The sequence below is a fragment of the Opisthocomus hoazin genome, chromosome 1 (assembly GCF_030867145.1).
Source record: "Opisthocomus hoazin isolate bOpiHoa1 chromosome 1, bOpiHoa1.hap1, whole genome shotgun sequence".
NCBI classification, from domain to species: domain Eukaryota; kingdom Metazoa; phylum Chordata; class Aves; order Opisthocomiformes; family Opisthocomidae; genus Opisthocomus; species Opisthocomus hoazin.
The window spans coordinates 107,417,881-107,435,873 of record NC_134414.1 but is presented as its reverse complement, the minus strand read 5'-3'; the positions used below and the strand labels follow the sequence as shown (position 1 = coordinate 107,435,873).

Sequence of the window (17,993 nt, the reverse complement as noted above, 5' to 3'; positions counted from 1 at the left end):
GCTGAAGACCCCTGTGCCCTCACGGCCTCTGGGAAGGAGCTGCTCGGCACCATCAGCCCAGTCTGGACCCACAGCCTGAGACGTCCTCTGCCCCTCTCCTCGGGGACATCTGGGCTGGGAGCTGCTGCTGGGGCCTCACCTGATGTCTCAGCCTCTCCTGGTGGCCCCTTCACCTGCTCTGAGAGTTAGGGAAGGTCCCTGCTCTGCAGGACGTGCCTCAGACATGCACTTCGCACCTCCACGAAAACACCCTGGCCAGATGGCTGCGGTGGGGTGGCAGAGTCCCCAGCCCTGGTGTTTTCCCGCCTGGAGGTCCTTTGGGTGGAGAGGTCCTTCAGGCATGCCTGGCTCTCGGGGCTGGTGCTGCAGCACTTGGGGCAAGGGGAGCGCCTTGTTCCAGTCTCTTCTCCAAGGGCTGCTTTTGTGTTTGAACCCCTCAAAGCCCTGTTCGCGTCCTTTGCCTAATTTTCAAACGGGGAAAACCTTGGTGTAGTGGGTGTTGTGGTTTTTGGCAGATCCTATTCTGAGGCACCTTCACTTCATGATGCGTTGTCCTGTGAACCTAGAAAAACCCCTCTGAGACCTGGATTTTGCCTCAGTCCCTCTCCCTTCTTCCAGCCTGGCGTTAATTTGGGACCATCCCAGATGCTGGCATGCCTTAGTGGCACTGGAGCTGGAGCTGGGAACAAACACGCTCCTTGACCTGTGGAGCGATGAAGACAATGACCCCTCGGCAGGGCCACAGGCAGAGGCACCGGGTACAGGGAACAGGAATGTGCGGGTTCAGCCGAAGAGCGAAGAGCGATGGGCTGCTCTGAATATGAAAGGTGAGGAGCACCTTCACGAACATCAGGGCCATTTTAACAAGCGAGGGACTTCCTCCCGCAGTGGCCTGAAGCAGGTGAATGCCAGAAGACAACCTGACAAGTCACTTCTTCAGTAGCTGACTTAGCGTGGGAGTGTGCACTGGGACTGTTTACTCTGAGTTTATTTTCTCAGAGGAAGGACTCCTCCATGTTCTCATTACACTAATGCAATGCACATTGATTTCAGAGCTTGGAAGAGTTCTGGGGTCACTCGATGGATATCCATACAGTCAGTGATGGGGGAGATAACACTGCCATTACGAACTTGGAACCTGCCAAGTTCCACCAGAGACAACCTTCCAACACAGAGCAACCTCTGTGGCCTCAGATACGGGAGCAGCTTTGTTAGAGTCGTGGTGCATAAAGTCTAGCCTGTGGAAATTTTGTGGTCTTGCCAAAGCATTTCCTTCAGTTCCTCCCTAAATTTCAGGGAACTGATGTGCACACACACTGCTCCAAGCACCGCCCCGCTGAAGTGCTCTGATGGCATCGAGCCTTCAACGCAGCTGCTTCCCTCCTCCTCGCCCCGGCCCCCTCCTCCCGCTCCCCCACGCACTGCCCACTCCTGCACCTCATGGCAGGTAGCTCCACGTCCTCGGAGGGAACGGTGGGAAAGGGCAGAAGGAATTAGGGATAGTTCCTAGCGGCACACTTTGAGGCCAAAACGCTCTCCTGTGATAAAGGCTCATGTAGGAATCCCAACCTGAGCTGAGAGGCAGCAGCTCTCAAAGGGAAAGGGCAGGAAGAGCATCAGCAGGGGAAGGAGAAGAGACAGAGGCTGATGCAGGACAGAGATGGAGACAACAAGGTCGATTTGGAGAGGCTGAGAAAACTGTGTTGAAATGATATGATGGGAAAAATGAGGGAGAAGTAGGATGGGAACAAAAGAAGTGTACAGTCACACAGCATTGAGGCAATACAAAAAAAAAAAAAAGAGTCTTTTTTTTACTGTTGCTAAAGGCTTTTTAGAAGGGAACAGAGACTGATTCAGACCAGTGCGAGTTTATGCACATGACTATGCTGGAAAAGACTCTCCTGACAGCAATTGTAAGCCACTGATTTGCAGCATCCTCACTTCTGCTCATCCTGAGTGAGCCGACAAGATCTGTGTGCCATAGGACAGTCATCTGAAGTTCACTAGCCAGCCCTGGAGCCAGGGTCCTAATTCATCTCTCAGAATCATGTTATTATGGTGACAAAACAGCAGCTGTTACTTGGGCTGTAATACAGGTACATATATACATAGGTACATAGGTAGACACAAAAATTATTATTTTTTTCACCTCAACTCAAGCAGCCCCTGAAGGAGGGCACACTAAAATAAGAAGCAAAATAAAAACAAAGGGGAAAAAAAAAAGCTGGAGGGCAAACAAATCTCTCGAAACTATGTAACCTCTTCATCTAGAGAGGTTCTTTGTTTTCCCTAAGCAGTCTACTGGTAAGCCCAACTCCTTTTATTGTGGCAGAAAAATAAGAAAATGCTCAGAGGACAGCGGCTGCCTCATCCTCATCATTAGCCTGAGTTTCAAAAATGTGCAAGCAGAGCTCCGCAGAACCAAAAAATAGATTTATTGTTATTGGACTGAGGGCAGTGGTTCAGCACTTGGCATGGCCACTGTTTACAGCAGTAATGCTCCCGGAGACAGGAAGCTCTCCAAATCGCTCTGCCATTATTTTTCTCCTGTTGACGCTTTCTGATCGAGAGGTTTTTTTCACCCAGACGAAATTTTAAGTAACTCAGCAGTGAGTGTTTGGGAGCTGGCAAAGGCCAGGCGCAGTCATGCTCGTCCTCACGGACCACATGATGTTTTCCGAGTCAAACCCCCGCGCGGAGCTGCATCGTACGTATGCTTTCTTACACAATCAGCGATTCATGCAAACCCGGCCGCACGTAGCGAGCGTGTGCCGAGGGCGACTCGGACGGCACTGGCGCGGTGGGAAAGTCTTCTCCCCTCCCCTCCTCCTGCCACTGCGTCCCAGCCAAAGGCCAGCGCAGAGGCAGCCGTCACCTTGAAAGGGCTGGGGCTGCCGATCAATCCGACGCCGACCCGGGGCCCTTTGCCTTGAGCTAGGTATCGGCTCCTCCGCACCAGCACGGGCAGTCTGCACGCCGAATTCTTCTGCTGCTACCCGGTTTACACAGATATCTCCATTCAAATTAAAGACACAACTAACAAGCCCTGAGTCACTTAAAAATAAGATCACCACTTCTGCCCTCTGTCTTTTAGAGAAAAATCCACCGTTCAGACTGGACTGGACCAAGTAGAGTCCTGTGAGGAATCTCGACCCCCCGACACACACCTGGGGCAGGGACCAGCCCCTTGCTTTGGCCAGGGGCAGCACAACCGGCATCGCAGCCCCGGGCGAGCGGCGCTGCGGACGTCCAGTTCTCCCATCCCACTGGCTGTTCTCCCATCCCACCTGCCTTGCCTGTGCCCGGCAGGACCCCGGGACGGCTCAGCGGAGCTGCCCATCTCGGCGCGGCCGAACTGCTCTCCCGCTGGCCGCAGGGCCCTGCTAACGCCGGGTGCGTGTCGGTCCCGAGCATAAATAACCGGTTGTTTTTATACTCCATCAATCGACTCTTTTTTCAGTTTTGATTGCTGTTGGATTTCTTCTATTTTCGTCCCGTCTGGCAAGCGCGGCTCATTGTTACTCCAGTATCTGATACCGCGTCCCCTGAAGCATTCCAATGGTTTGGACCAGGACGCGGCCGGCTGCTTAATACTGATTTTACAATCCTATTGAAGAGCATCCTGCTTTGTTTTGCACATACTTCTATAATTTCCAATGCGTTTGAGCAAAAAAATGAAACAGATCTTAACAAAGTGCTCAAATAATGCAACCACAAGCTGAAGCTGCACAGAAGGAACAAAATTCTGACTTCAGAAGACCAATAAAAGTAATTGGACTCAGAATGCAGGCCAGTAATTTCTGGGTTTTAAGTATTTTTGAGATTCCAGCTTAAATTGATTTTTCTTCCCCAAAATTATATCCAGAAGCAAGAGTCCTGGCGGCAGAAACTTCTGATTATGCTTGGTAATATCTCTCTCTTAAGTTCTCCTACCAGCTACTCCTGTGAAAAAGGAGTACTCCTTTGGCTCTGTAGAAATTGAGAACTATCGCAAAACTTATTCACGAGTCTCATCCTGACAGGTGGTAGAAAATATATACATAGGCTTATTTTCAGTCCTTTCCAAGACACAGTTTTTAATAAGTCCCTGCTGGAAAGTCACCATGAATCTCCAGATCTCAGCTTTTGATTGAGATCTTCTGCAGCAAGCCAAGACTCTTCCCCATTAGCTACTATTATGATAACCTATTAATAATTATTTTCATCTGGAAAACATGTTTATTTGTTGGGGTTTTTTTAATGTTACGTTCTACAAAGAAGATAGTTACTGGGATTAATGAGTCCATGAGGAAAATATGTAATGCTTACTGAGCCACGGAGCTTTCCCTCTCCAAAATAACTATTTATTTTTAATTTTATCCAAAGAACTTCTACAGTGTCAGGCTTTTTGCATCAGATTTATTTCATCATAGTAACCCAAACCAGTTCATTATACATTAAGAAAACAGGGTACTTTGCAGTAGTAGCATTTTGAAGTTTGAAGCGTCTATGAATGGAGGGAGAAAAATAAAGATTTTTTTTTTAACCAGGTAATCAGGCGAGGGGGACTGAGATTGGCTGAAGTTTTAAACTACGTTTTTCTTTCAGAAATTACTTACTCGGGCTTACAAGCCAGACGGGCAGGTTTTCCCAGTAGCATTCTCAAACTAGGGTGAGGAATAGTAACTCTGGAGCTCAGCCAATTTCAATGTAAATCTGTTTTGTTCAGGAATAAGAGCCAAATTGCTTTTGTACAACCATCTCGATGTTTCGGGCGGCCTGCGACATTCTCAGCTTCAATTCCGGGTGTCAAGAAAATCAAGTGCGGGTTGTTATTTTTTTTAATTCTGAATGACAGGCACAGGCAGAGCAACACAGAGCAACTGTTCGCTGTTCAGATACGAAAGGAACGCTGAAACACAGTTCAGTTCTTGAAGATTTGGCCAATATTTGGTTGGTGCGTCTGCTCTGGCAGACAGGCAGCATCAGACCCCCGAACTGGGGGAATTGCTGTAACTCTCTCCCTGTCAGCACAGACGTGTATTCGCTGAGATGAAAATGTGGACAATAGTCTTAGGTTTGAAACAGTCATCAGACCGTCTTGCTAGATTTCATTTCTAGCCCACAGAAGAAAATCTAAACTGTTTATTAAGAATGTCAAGAATGACAGTTCCCTACTCTCCTGGAAGGGAGAGAGCGGTGGCTTGCCATCGGTTCGGCAAGGCTTTCGATGGGGATGGTTACACCTGGGCGACAACAGACGCGCAGCAAACGATCACCGGCCGAAGCCGTCCCTTATTCTCCAGCAGGGATTTTAACTCACCCGAGGTACACAAAGCGCGTCCCCTCTGACTGTAACCAACGTGAACTTTCAATCACCGTTCACACAATACTCCTGGCATCGCATTATCACTGGTGGCAACTGAACTTATTCAAACTCAAATATTACACAGCAAACAAAGTTTCGGTTAATTTTCCTCTAGCGAAGTATCAAAGGAAGCAATGCCCTTTGAAGCAGCTACCTTATGCTTTAGGCTTTATACAAATTCAACAGAACAGCACCTCAGAAATCCCGTACCAAAAGCAAACAGTCCCCACCTTTGGAAAACAATCCCCTGTTCAAGGGGTAAACAAAAGCATACATTAGTCATTTGCTCCAAGATGGGCAGCCAGCGGAGGTGATGAGATTTAACCTCGGAGACTGACTAATCGCATGCGGCGTTCCCAAATCACTCCATCCCTTAAAGGCTCCCGAGCACCCGAACACCCTGCGACGTGCACGGCTCGTGTCCGTGCGCGAGTGACCAGCTGGTAGCAGCCGCTCTCAGTAAGGGTCTCAGCGACGCCCCCCGCCAGGCTTTTCTGCGCCAGTAGGGACTGCTCTCTCTCAGCCACTGGATTTTGACCTTGAAAATCACGCAGTTCACTGTTATGATTTCTAGCTTCACTACCATGGCCAGGAACTGAACTACAGGTTTGTTTTTATTAGCTTCTCCGCCAGTTTGCCAGCTATTCATTTGAATCTTCTAAACAGTCATCTCTGAATCATAATGCAAATTCCATTTACTGAAAAGGTGGAACCTTTAATATAACAAATGAACATGTTTAATGACTGATACTTTTAGACATTACAGCATCTCTCATGTTTTCAGTAAATGGATATAATTTTCTCTGCATTACCCTGTTATTATTCTTTGCTAGCATTATGAAGCTACGTTCTCAGCTGCGGGTGTTTTCCACCAAGTGCATTTTGAAAACAGCCCAAACAACACAACTTATAAGACATCTCCCACCGTATCCTCAGCTAGAAATGCTGCAGGATGCAAAGGGATCGGATTGGTATTTTATTCTTCGAATGTATTTGTTGCTTGCACCTATGTTTCAACAGGGCCATGCTCTTCCACAGTCGCTGACTGTATTTACGTTGGAAGAATATCTGCAGATGCATTTTACTTCAAAGGCGAATAAAGGCTGTTGTGTATAATCAGGATAACTTCCTCAGTCTGAAGCCTGACCCATCTCCCGTTTGGAATAAAACATTTTGAGAGCGAGCAAGCAGAACTGAGTCACTTTTGTAACTCTCCTGAAGCATGGTCCTAACCCTGGCTGTGTTCGTAAGAGCCATGCACGCAGCCATGCGTCAGGAGGTGGCTTGGATACTCGCATGGGGAGACAGGGAGGGGAAAACAGTGAGGAGGGGTCAGCAAGCCCCGAGTACTCAGTCTGGTTCAGAGAGACGCCGTTGCACAGATTGCTCAGAAAGGCAGCGTACAGAAACCTACTCAAGTGCAGTAAACACTATCGTTTCGATCTGTGAGTGTTGCAGCATTGAATTCTCCCTCAATGACGCTGTTGTGTTTGGAACACCTGCGTGTTACGTTCGGATTTTACTTTAAGACCCAAATGAAACAGAAGAAAAATACGTAAGCATCCTATGAAGTCACATGGAAGGTGCAATTTCTTTTCATTCTTGACCTGAAAACACAGAGGCCAATCTTTTCTCCAAGCTTTTTCTGAACAACAGCTCACCAGCCTCTCTGCTGCGGGTCCGACTGAACCCCCCAACCCACGCCAAAGGGACTCCGCTCACACCAACGAGGGCAGCAATACGAGAGGAGTGCTTAAAATAATCTTGTAATAGGAAGGTAAACACGATTGCTTGGAATTTGTGGGGTTTAAGATTACGGACCAGAGACAAGGAGTGAAGTTGTGAAGGGTCCTTCTGTTGGTTTTACGGGCTTTCGGATCAAGCTCTGCACACCTGCCCACTCACTTGCGACGCCAGCCGCACGTGTCAGATACTATTTGCAGCTTCCTAACAATATTTTTGTATAGTTGTACTCTAAGTCAGCTTCCACTCTTATTTGTTATTTACGCTCATAACACCTTTTTATTTACATATTAGTAATTACTGGTTATCACAGAGACACAGCAAGTAAGATATTAAGCTCCTCTGTTCTGGTCTGGTCTATCCTATCCACCTTGCAGGAGAACATTAAATAACAGGACTACTGCATATTGTTCTACACCTATTTCAGAGAAAGAAAGGTCAGAAGAAGTGCCCTGTGCCTGCATCAGGTCATGATGAAGCCAGAAAATATTTAGACCTATGCAGGAATGACTTGTAATTTTACGTTGACTCGCTCTGTAACAGAGACTAGCTTTTGCAGACAGTGCCTGGGAGCCCCGAGGTGGTCATGGGTCTTTCCACAAGCTGAAAATTCTCATTTCAATTGAAAATATGCTGTTTAATCTTAAAGATGGGTAATACCGTACTGTTCTAAATTTGACGGGGCGGCTTCCAAAGTCATAATATGACTTGCTGCCTATGTCATTTTTTTTTAATGTGAGATTTTACTGTTTAAAAATTGAGGTAACACAGAGGACGGGCTAGGAGAAAACAAGCAAAACCACAGAGTTAATTCTCTGCCTTTGGAATTGCCCTACGCCAGCTCTTGCAGCATTCCCTGCTGCAGATAACTCAACAGACGCCGTCTTCAAATTCCCTCCACGTAACCAGGACTTGACATGACCGGTGAACATGACCGAAGCGTAGTTTAGAACAAATACATACCTCTTCCACTTCTACCCACGAATCGGAGGTCGTTGAACCTTGCTACTTGGTTTTTCATGGCGGCCGTGGCGTTTCTGAGTTCTGCAGAGTAGTTCTCATCGTTTCCAGCCATCACCGTCACCAGCGTCCCATCGGGCACGTCGCCCAAGGCCACCACCTACGAAATCGAAGAGCAGAACCCTCAGCTTTCTTACGTGACATTCGTTTTCAGGCACAGAACAGCAACAGGTAACGTGATAACACAGGAAAAAGCAGCAACAGCAGAAATCTGTGTAGACTAAGAAGCTGATTGAGGAAAACAGGAATTGCCTCCATTTCTAGCTTGCTGAGCTACAAAGAAGGTTTTACATTGATGCTCATCTGAAATACACGGCATGATGTGCACTCCGACACGAAAAATGTATGAAATAAGCTTTCCAAAATACACTTCTCTAATTGTCAATAAATAAATTCAAGTAACAGGAACCTACTCTGGTCTGATCTACATCAGTGCCGCTCCTTCTAAGCTATGGCAAGGTCAGCACAATGATGGAGATGTAAAATTCAAGAGAAAAAAACAAGCCAATTTCTCACGGACTCAGAGGGTCCAAGTCCCCGCAGCTGTACCAGTTCCCTGTCTTTTCCTCGCACCGCTCTGAGCAGAGCTGCCCAGCATAAATTCAGAATAAATTCATGGAAAAGCAGGCCTCAGTCAAATGTTTAATTGGAACTTACTAAACAATTTCTTTTTTTCCTTTAGAAGCATGAAAGCAAATCATTGACTTAGGACCTCACCCGTGACCTGATGGATGGAAATTGCGATCTGAACTAATGAAACCTGCAATCGCTCAGGCAATCGCTTTCACCTCGTCCGAAACATTTGTGCTGCGTATCCTTGGTGCCAGCATCTATCAAACAAATATTTAGGAACACAGCATTCACAACATTTTTGATGCAGTGTGCTGAGGGATACATAGATTTCTAACCTTAAGTTTTCTGACTTGTATCTACAATGTTCACACTGGTTAAACGATCAAAAATTCAATTTCATCTTATCTTCTTGAGCAGGAATGAATTCTCAAAACAATTTTACCCTGCTGCAATCGAACGGATGTCTGGTGTGTCTCTTGATTAACTCTGGCAAAAGTAAGAGCTTGAATTAGGTCCCCTATCACACTTTTTTTAGATCCCATTGCTGTTCCCCCGATTAAGTCTACAGTAGTGACCACAGGACTACTACCAAAAAAACAAAGAAAAAAAGAAAAAAAAAATCCAGCTAGTTTTTATTTCCTCTTTTACACATTCTAAGAGGAAGTAGTCCTGCATCATGTCCTCTGAGTTGCAGCTCGGTATTTTTCCTTCCTCTTAGCATTTTCTAGCTTATGTCCATGCAGTTATAATTGGCTCTAACCTGTCACGGCCCTGTCTTATTTCTGTTAGTTTCTAATCACGCTTGTTCTTTCCAAAGAGGATCAGCGGCTCCTGTAGTTGGTCTGTCTGATGCTTATTCCCCAGCCATAGCTACCTCCCACAATAAAAGAGAGGTCTCCAGCCTCAGGTATTTCACAGCCTTTCCTTCCATAGGAGGCTGCCCTTCTCATTTCAGTGCTCTCCCATTTGTCACCGATAACCCTTATTTTCACTTCCACATGCAAAGTTAAAATCACTGTGTCAAAATTCCCTCTTTACGTATCTATTTCAACTTCCTCTTTCCCATTCCTCTGCGGCCCTGGCTTTTGCTTTTTTGTTCTCCTCTGTGTGCCGTAACGCGTCCCTGTGGCCTGCGCTTCGCTCAGCGTTACGCTTTTCACATTTCCCTGATCCTGCCATAAAACTGACCTGCTCGAAGTGTTGCAGCTGGTGAGTTTTCTCCTTGCGCAGCGCTGTGCCATGAGGCATGCTGGCTCACGAGATCAGCAACTGCCAACCCAGCGCGCTCACCCAGCGCTTCAAAAGTTCCCGTAAAACCTCAATGCATGCACATATATTAAAGACACAAGAAAGGGAAAGGGGAAAACGGGGCATTTAGCCTCACCTCCCCACGATGCAAATATTTGTGTGCTTGTCTAAGGAAATATATGCCAGCATTCTGAGGGACGAAAAACCTTCATGGATCCAGGGTCAGTTGTCTCTTACAGAGCAAACATTTTAAATCACCGTTTTCAACTTACACTGAAGGCAACCTCAGCGATAAGACACGTGAAGAATGTATTAGAAAAAACGAGTATAAAAATTGCACAGCACGGAAAAGAAACTAGAGTTAAAAGTCACAGACAATAGGATTAGAAATACAAACATTTACAGTAGAAAAAAGACTAAACAGATAAGTCGGGACTTGCTGACTGGGGTTATCTAGTATTTTGTTGTACTCTTTAGCTCTTAAAAATACGTATTTCCAGAGAAGTGAGAAGAGTATCAGAGTTGCAGCGCTGCCGGGTATCTAAATTACCTACTTCTGCTGCATCAATCAAACAAAACTGGGCTTTTAAATTCAGATTTAAATTCTTTCCTAACAGCTTTTTGACAATGAATTTGTATGGCAACTTATTACAGTTATTATGTACTATTTTCTAAGCTTCTCAGACTCACTCTTTATTTTAGAAAAAAAATAATTCATGGAAATGATCATTTGGGTTTGAGATAATATCCTGATCGTAAAGATGAAGCATCATGAGTGAATTTTTCTAAGGAAATGTGAAGAGAAAACTCTCCGTGTCCCTGTTTTTGTTGATGCAATGGTTGTTAGCAAATCCCTGATAAAACCCGGCGCTATTTTGTCGGATGCAAATAAGATATTGGCAGCACGGGAATGAACCGAACCGAATTTTCCAGCTCCCGTTCCAAACGATCTTAAAAATTACGACTTTTAAAAACGCCTCTGCGAACGTCCAGCGCCGGGTGCAACACCAGCGGGGCGGCTTCGCGCCCGGCGAGCCGCTTCGGGGCTCGTTTCCACGGCGGGAGCGACCGCGGGGGGACGGGGAGCAGCGGGGGCCGCAGGTGCCCCCGGCGCCACCCGGCAGCAGCTCCTCAGCGAACGCCCTCCCGGGGTTTCTGTTGGGGTTTTTGTTTTGTTTTCTGTTTTTTTGTTGGTTTATGTTTCTTCTTCCCCGCTGGAGTATTTCTAGGTTAAACCCCCTCAGCGTCGCAAAAGCTGGCTTTCGCCTGCCTGGGGAACCCGACCCCTCGCTCGCAGAAGCCGGGGCCGGGGTCTTGCTCGTCGAGGCTGCGGGAGGGGGGAGCGGGGGTGACAGCGGCGAATTTCCCCCCGAAACCAGCCTCCCTGCCCGAGGGGCTTTTTCCCGATTCCCACCTAAGCAGGGCAGCCGCCTGCCGCCACAAGGCCCCCCTGCCCGGGATGGGGGGGCTGGGGAGAGGGGCCCTCCCCCCGCTGCCGGACCCCTCGGCTCCTGGCCGGGCCGGAGAGGGGAGAGGGGAGAGCCGCCGCCGTCCTCCTCCCCCGCCCCGCCGGGAGGTGACCGGGGCTGACACGCGTGGGACGGCGGGGAGGCGGCGGGGGGGGGGGTCCTCCGGCAGCAGGGGACCCCCGGGAGAAGCGGCAGCCCCCCCCGGGGACTTGGCTTATCTCCCTTGCAGGCGGGGCGGAGCGGGTTTTCACGCCTGCCCCGCACCGTAACTCTGCCTGCCAGGAGCAGAGCTGCCCGGGTAATTAGCGGCAGCCGCCTGCTGCGTGGGTGACAGCGTAATAATTAATCCGAATGTGCGAATTTAGGAACCGACCCTGACGACGAGTTCCTCCCTTTCCCCGCACTCGTACGCGGGTAAAACAAGAAAACTTCCCAGGCGCAATAAAACTTTTCGCTACAGCTGCCTCCCGGCGGGACTCCTCCGCGCCCTGGGAGCTGAGCCGGTTCCCCTCTCCCACTTCCCTCCTCCCCCGAAGAGCCGTCGGAAGGACTCGGGTCTGGTCCCCTTCCTAAAACCTGTGCCGAGGCGGCCGGGCTCCAGCGGTGACCGCCAAAAAGAGCACGAACTTCGCAGATCCCGACCCTAAACCTAACCCCGTGGCTCCTGGGGAGCGAGCTGCGCGTCCCCGCGGCCCCGGCCTCGGAGAAGAGGGTAGCGAGGAGAATTACCTTTCCCTTTCCCTGCTCGGAAGCGCATCTACATCAGCAGCGAGAAAACCAGCGCAGGAGAGAGAAGTAGCGATAGACCCAAGGCAAAAAAAGAGAGCGACCAAGGCGGGAGGGGGAAGAATTTTGCCCGAAGCCGGGTAACGGGAGAGCAGGCCGGGTAGGGGAGGGAAGCGCAGCAATTCTCCCCCGTCCCGTCCCGTCCCCGCCCGCAGCCGCCCGGGAGGCTCCGCTCGGCGGGGTCCCGGCAACGGCTCCGCACCGCCCGGCAGCGGCCCAGGGCAGGGAGGGAGCCGGGGGATTCTTCCCCCCCCCCCCCCCCCCCCCCCCCCATATTTTGCCACTGTTTTTCTTGGGCTACCGTATTTAGCAAGGGGGTCTCAAAACAGGAGCAGTCCAAGCGCCCGTACGGTCTGCCCAGGGTAGGCCCCGACATTTACTATTATAAAAAAACAGGCAGAAAATAGGGGAAGCTGTGGGGTTTTTTGCGAAGAGCCGCTGGCAGCCTGGCGGGGAGCAGCCCTGCGTCCCGGGGCGGCTGCACCCGCCTGCCCCGGCGCCGCGTCCCCAGGGCGGCCCAACTCCCGGGTCTGGCCCTTTTATAATTATTATTATTTTCCCTTTTTTTCTCCTTCCCCCCCCTCTCTTCCCCCTTGAGCAGAGTCGCTTCTCACTACCGGAGCTATGAACGGGGCGAAAAGGGAGGCAGCGGCCGGGGAGAGCCCGCCCGGCCCACCGCCTGCCCCCGCCGTGAGGATGGAGAGGAGGAAGGGTGGAAGGAAGAATGGGGAGGAGGAAGGTTGGAAGGCAGGATGGAGAGGAGGAAGGTTGGAGGGAAGGATGGAGAGGAGGAAGGGTGGAAGGAAGGATGGAGAGGAGGAAGGCTGGATGGAAGGAGGCGCGACGTCGGCTGCGACCCACCGCCGGCCCCGACGTTGCCTCCCAGGCCGGCCGGGTCCCTCTCCGGATGCGGGGTCTGAGCCCGGGGGTCGCCACCCCGTGCCCCCCCGCCCTCCCCGCCGCCCCCCGCCCCCCCCCCTCCCCGCCGGGAGCGCGGTTTTCGGTAGCCGCCGGCCGTACCTTGAAGGCGATGGGCAGCGTCTTGTTGCACCGCCAGTGGGTGGGCAGCACGGAGCAGAGGAAGTTGGGGCTGTCGGTGCGCACCAGCTCCCCGGGGTGGTCGGCCAGGACCTCCACCATGCTGCGGTCGGCGCCGCGCAGCTTCCCCGGCAAGGCTCCGCTGTGCTCGGCGCCGGGCAGCGGCAGCGGCTCGGTCATCTTCCCCGGGCTCAGCGTGGTGGAGGGCGGCGTGAAGCGGCGGCTGGTGCTGGTATCTACGGGGATACGCATCACAACAAGCCTTTTGAGTGAGAGACCTCCGCAGAGTTTTTACAAAGCAGCGAAACGAGAGTGACTCTTCAGCGATCTGCTCTCTGGGGACCAACATAAACGGACACGGGCTGAGGACCCCGGGGGAAACTTCTTTCTGCGCCAGTCCCCAAAGTTAATTTTTTGCTGAGTGCGGCTGAGATAGCGAGAGCGCCGAGACTTAACTCTTGGCGTCCCGGCGCTGCGGAACCGATCCCGTTAATCCGAGAAGCGAAAAGGGTCGTAGGGGGGTGGGGAGTGGGGGGAAGGAGGGGTGGGGGGCTGCGCCTCGACCCCCGTGCCTCGCCGCGACGAGGTACCGGGAGGGGAGGGGGAAAGCTCCTTCCGAACTCCCAAGCACGGCGGAGAAAAAAAAAAAAAAAAAATGAGGCGAGTCAAGCTCAAGAGGCGGTCAGAAACACACGCAAAGCCTCTGGGCTTCCCGGGGAGTCAGTCGCCTATCGGTTCCTTCCAGGTGGTTTCTCTACAGTCCCAAAGAGACAACGAAATACATCAGCGTCTTCCGCGGGCGAAAATCGCTCTTTAAGAGAGGGAAATTCGGAGTCGGTCTTCAGAGGAGGCAGAACGCGAGCTGGGCTTGCTGATCAAAGGTCAGCTGGCTACAACGGTGTATAGATATTCACGTACACGCACGCACACACACATATACCGTCCTTCATAAAATATTTACAATATAATCTGTAGAGAATTTAAACACGACAGGAATCCATTAATGTTCTCCGAGAGATTTTTTTTTTTTTTTCTTTTTAAGCAGCCTTGAAAACCAGCTTCAGTAGTTTGGTTCGCGTTGCTCTGAGCGTACTCGTGTCACGACCTTTCAATCATTCTTGCGCAAAAAGGAAAAAAAGAAAAGAAAAGCGAAGCTCAGCGCATCGCATTCGCGCTTTTAATCTCTATCTTTGTACTCGTCTTTGGCATTAACGTCTTTCATCAGCTTAAAGAAAGGTCGCAGCCGATCGCGAGCTCTGAGGCTAAGAGGTCCACCACAGCCGAAAACTTGGGTTTGGGGATGTTGGTTAAATTGTGGGTTCTCTCTGTGGTTTTGTGTGTGCAACAGCGCTCTCTCTCTCTCACTCACGTCCTCCCCAGCAGTCAAACCGACAGTCTGCAACAACTTCGGCGGTCATTGCCAACTCTTTTTTTTTTTTTTTTTCTTTTCTTTTTTTCCCTTTCGGTATCTGAGGCAGTCTTCCTCTAATTCGGCCACAGGAACCGGCTGCTTAACAATATTTTAACCGCAGCAGGTGGAAGCCTGCTTTCGGAAGCATGGCTTTTCCCTCGGCCGCCTCCAGCCAGCGGGATGGGCACCGCCGACCCGCGCGGAGAGCGCCCACGCACACGCGCGACACTGAAAACCAAAAGCGAACCACCAGCGACAATAAAAAAAAATTAAAAAAAGAAAAACGATTAAAAAAGTAATAGTAAGCCACTACTTTCGAAGGAGTGAGAGCTTTCCTTCCGCACAAGAGGAGCCGGCGGCGGGCGGGGGTGGAGGAGCCGCTGCCCCCCCCGGAGAGAGGCGGAGAGGCGCGGGGAGAATCGCCCCGGCGAAGTCGCCGGCCCAGGGTGACGAGTGACGGGCTCCGGCCCCGACGGCCGCGCCGGGGACGCGCGTTTCCGCGGCGGAGAGCCCTCGGGTCTTCACGTGAGCCGCGGGGGAGCGCAGGCGTCCCGCCGGCCGGCCGCAGACGGCGCCGGGGCTCCGCCGGGACGGGTCGGGCCGGGCCGGGCCCCGCCGCTCCGCTCCCGCTCCCGCTCCCGCTCCCGCTCCGCCGGGCCGGGGTCCGCGCCGCGCTCCCGCCGCCGCCGCCGGGATGAATGGAGGTGGCCGCGAGCGAGTTGGCTGCGGCGCGCGGCGCGCGGAGGAATGTCATTCCCCCGGCTGCTTTGCATACGGGGAGGGCGCCGGCCAATCACAGCCCTTTCCGGGAGCAGCCAGGGCGCGGCCGCGGGCCAGGGGCTCCCGGAATTGGCGCGCCCGCCGCCGCCGCTACCGTGGGGCGCGGGGGGTGAGCGCGGGCCGGCGGGACGCCGCGGCCGCGGGAGGGCCCCGGGCTGCCACTCCCCGAGCCCGCCGCGAAGGCGACGGCGGCGGGGCCCTCCGCGGCCGTGTGCGGGGGGGCGCCGCGCCTGCGGTTTGCCGGAGGGGTGGGGAGGGCAGCGGCGCAGCGGCGCGACCCCCGGCGCCGCCTGCCTCCGGTGCGGGTCCCGCTCGCCCGGCGCTCACGGACCCCGCGGCCCCGAGGAGCGGGAGGTGCCCGCAGCGCCGCGTCCCGCGGGTGAGCCCCAGGGAGCTTCCTCCGGGCCGCCGGGGCCCACCCTACGCGGGGGACGTTCCACCCGGCCCCGGCACAGCCCGGCCACCGTCCGGGCTCCCCGCCCTCGCCCCCCGGGCGGACGGGCAGCGGCGGGGCGCCGGCTCCTGCCCCGCCAGCCGGCCTGGGCCCGCGGAGCCGGTAGCGGGGCTGCCGGGTGGAGGCGTGGCTGCCCTCTGGGGCTGGCTTGGGGTTTGGGTTGTGGGTTTTTTGGGTTTTTTTTGGTGGTTTTCCTTTTTTTTTTTTTTTATTTTTATTTTTTCGGCGCTGGTGGCGAACGTGGTGAGGTCGCCGCTGGCGTGAGCCGGGCCAGGGTCCGGGGCGATCCCGACCCGCTGCCGCCGTGGCAGCGGAGCCCCCCGCCCGTCCCCGCCCGCGCTCTTGGCGCAGGCTTGGGGATCCCCCCGTGAAATCTCACGCCCCTCCTTCGCCCGCGGCTCCTCTCCCGCCGGCGGGGCCGCCCCTCCCCGCCGCCGCCCGCCTCCCGCCGCCGCCTCTGCCGCCCACGCCAGCTCAGCAGCCGCGGCGGCGGCCGGCCGCGCTCCCCGGGACGGGCGGGCTGGGAGGGGGAGCGGCAGCTGCTGCCGTGGGTGGGTGCGTGGGGTGGCGTGGGCGCGGCGGCGGAGGGGACACCACCGGGGCCACCGCCCGCCGCGGGCAGCCGAGCGGGGAGCGGAGAGCGGGGCCGCACGCTGCCCCCCCTACCCCCCCCCGGGCCGGGCCTTGCGCAAGGCGGCGGCACCGGGGCCGGCCCTGGGCGCAGCTCCGCGGAGGGGCCGGCAGAGGGGGCCCGCCGCCCGCCGGCCCGGCGGAGGGGAGCCCGGGGCCGGGGGGGGGGGGCGACCCCCGGGGAGGGCGGCGCTGCCTGCCTGCGGCCCCCCCCCCCCCCCAAGCGCTGCGGGACCGCAGACCGGGCCGGAGCGGGCGCTCTGTCTCACACCGAGTTTCTATGGTTTGTGTGTGGGTTGTTTAGATTTTTGGTTTTTTGTTTGTTTGTTTTTGTTTAAATTCCATCTCTTACACGGTTACGTCTTTTTTTTTTTTTTTGTTTTGGCGTGAAATTATCCCGAAATAAAATTATTAGGGAGAGATTTCCTTCTGTTTTGGGGAAAAAAAACAAACCCAAAACCAACTATACGAGCACACTGCTGTTATAAACTGCAGCTTAAAAGCCGCCTGAGGTGCATTAGGGGCCGGTAACTTTTTACGGGCACTGTAGAGATGAGAGGAGTTATTTTACTGATGTGCGTACGTCTAAAGACATCACCTAAAATGTGAAAACACGCAGATAGGTGCTTGGGGTTTTTTTCTTCCCCCCTTTTTTTTAGTCAAAAGTTAAGGAGTATTTTGTATTTAAATTAATGATTACTTTGAGCTGAATTTCACTCGCTGCTTTGCGTCCTGTCTTAATCTGAACTCATTATTATAAATACGAAATAAACCAACTATGTTACACACGTGGGTACTCAGAAAGACAGAAAATGCCATGATTTAAAAGAAGACGCAGAGAATACTACATGCTTCAGTTTTCTATAACTTGGCAGCATTATCAACACTGAGATGAAGGGCGTTAGTGCAGGCTAAAGGTGACAGTATTCTTTTTCGGCTGTGCAGAAGCCAGGCTTCTGCAAGGTAAGTTAAGGAGGTAAGAGAGAGAGGGCAGGTAGGGAAAATACCGTGGTGAGGAGATTTTGATACCGATTTAGGTACGTATTTTGCATGCCCATTAACACTAACTGCACATGGGTTCTTTTTTTTTTTTTTTTGGTTTAGATATTTCAATTTATCATCTTCCTTCTAATTCTATTTTTCCATGACAAAGAGGAAATTTCATAGGAATTTACTGTCCCCTTACTCTACCTTGTGCAGGAAAAATAGGAATTAATGAGTTAAGCAGCTTTCAGGAATACCAGTGATCAGGCAAAGTAAGGCAACGATGCAGGGTATTTAAAGCTGATGCTTCTTCTCACAGGTAAAACTTTTTAGCATCCCTAATGCTAAGCCTTGCACTCAGACAGTCAGTCTCTTGTGCAGGAATCCTTTCGAAGGGGGAATCGCAACTGGTGCTATAACTTTACCAATTCACATTCAGCACAGCTTACATTTGTATTTTGACGTCAATTTATTACAGCTGTAAAAAAACCACAAGTGAATCTCTATCTA

The 17,993-nt window shown here is 52.4% G+C and overlaps 1 protein-coding gene across 3 annotated transcripts in view; it reads right to left on the bottom strand.

The window, feature by feature from the left end:
• The window catches only part of RUNX1 (RUNX family transcription factor 1), a 170,338-nt gene that overhangs the window by 58,736 nt on the left and 93,609 nt on the right, over positions 1 to 17,993 (bottom strand). For all 3 annotated transcript variants that reach the window (XM_075445484.1, XM_075445540.1, XM_075445606.1), the window contains exons 3-4: positions 13,207 to 13,460; positions 8,054 to 8,210 (exon numbers count right to left, since the gene is read on the bottom strand). In XM_075445484.1, the coding sequence (XP_075301599.1) occupies positions 8,054 to 8,210; positions 13,207 to 13,460 (411 nt within the window). The remainder of the gene's footprint in view (positions 1 to 8,053; positions 8,211 to 13,206; positions 13,461 to 17,993) is intronic.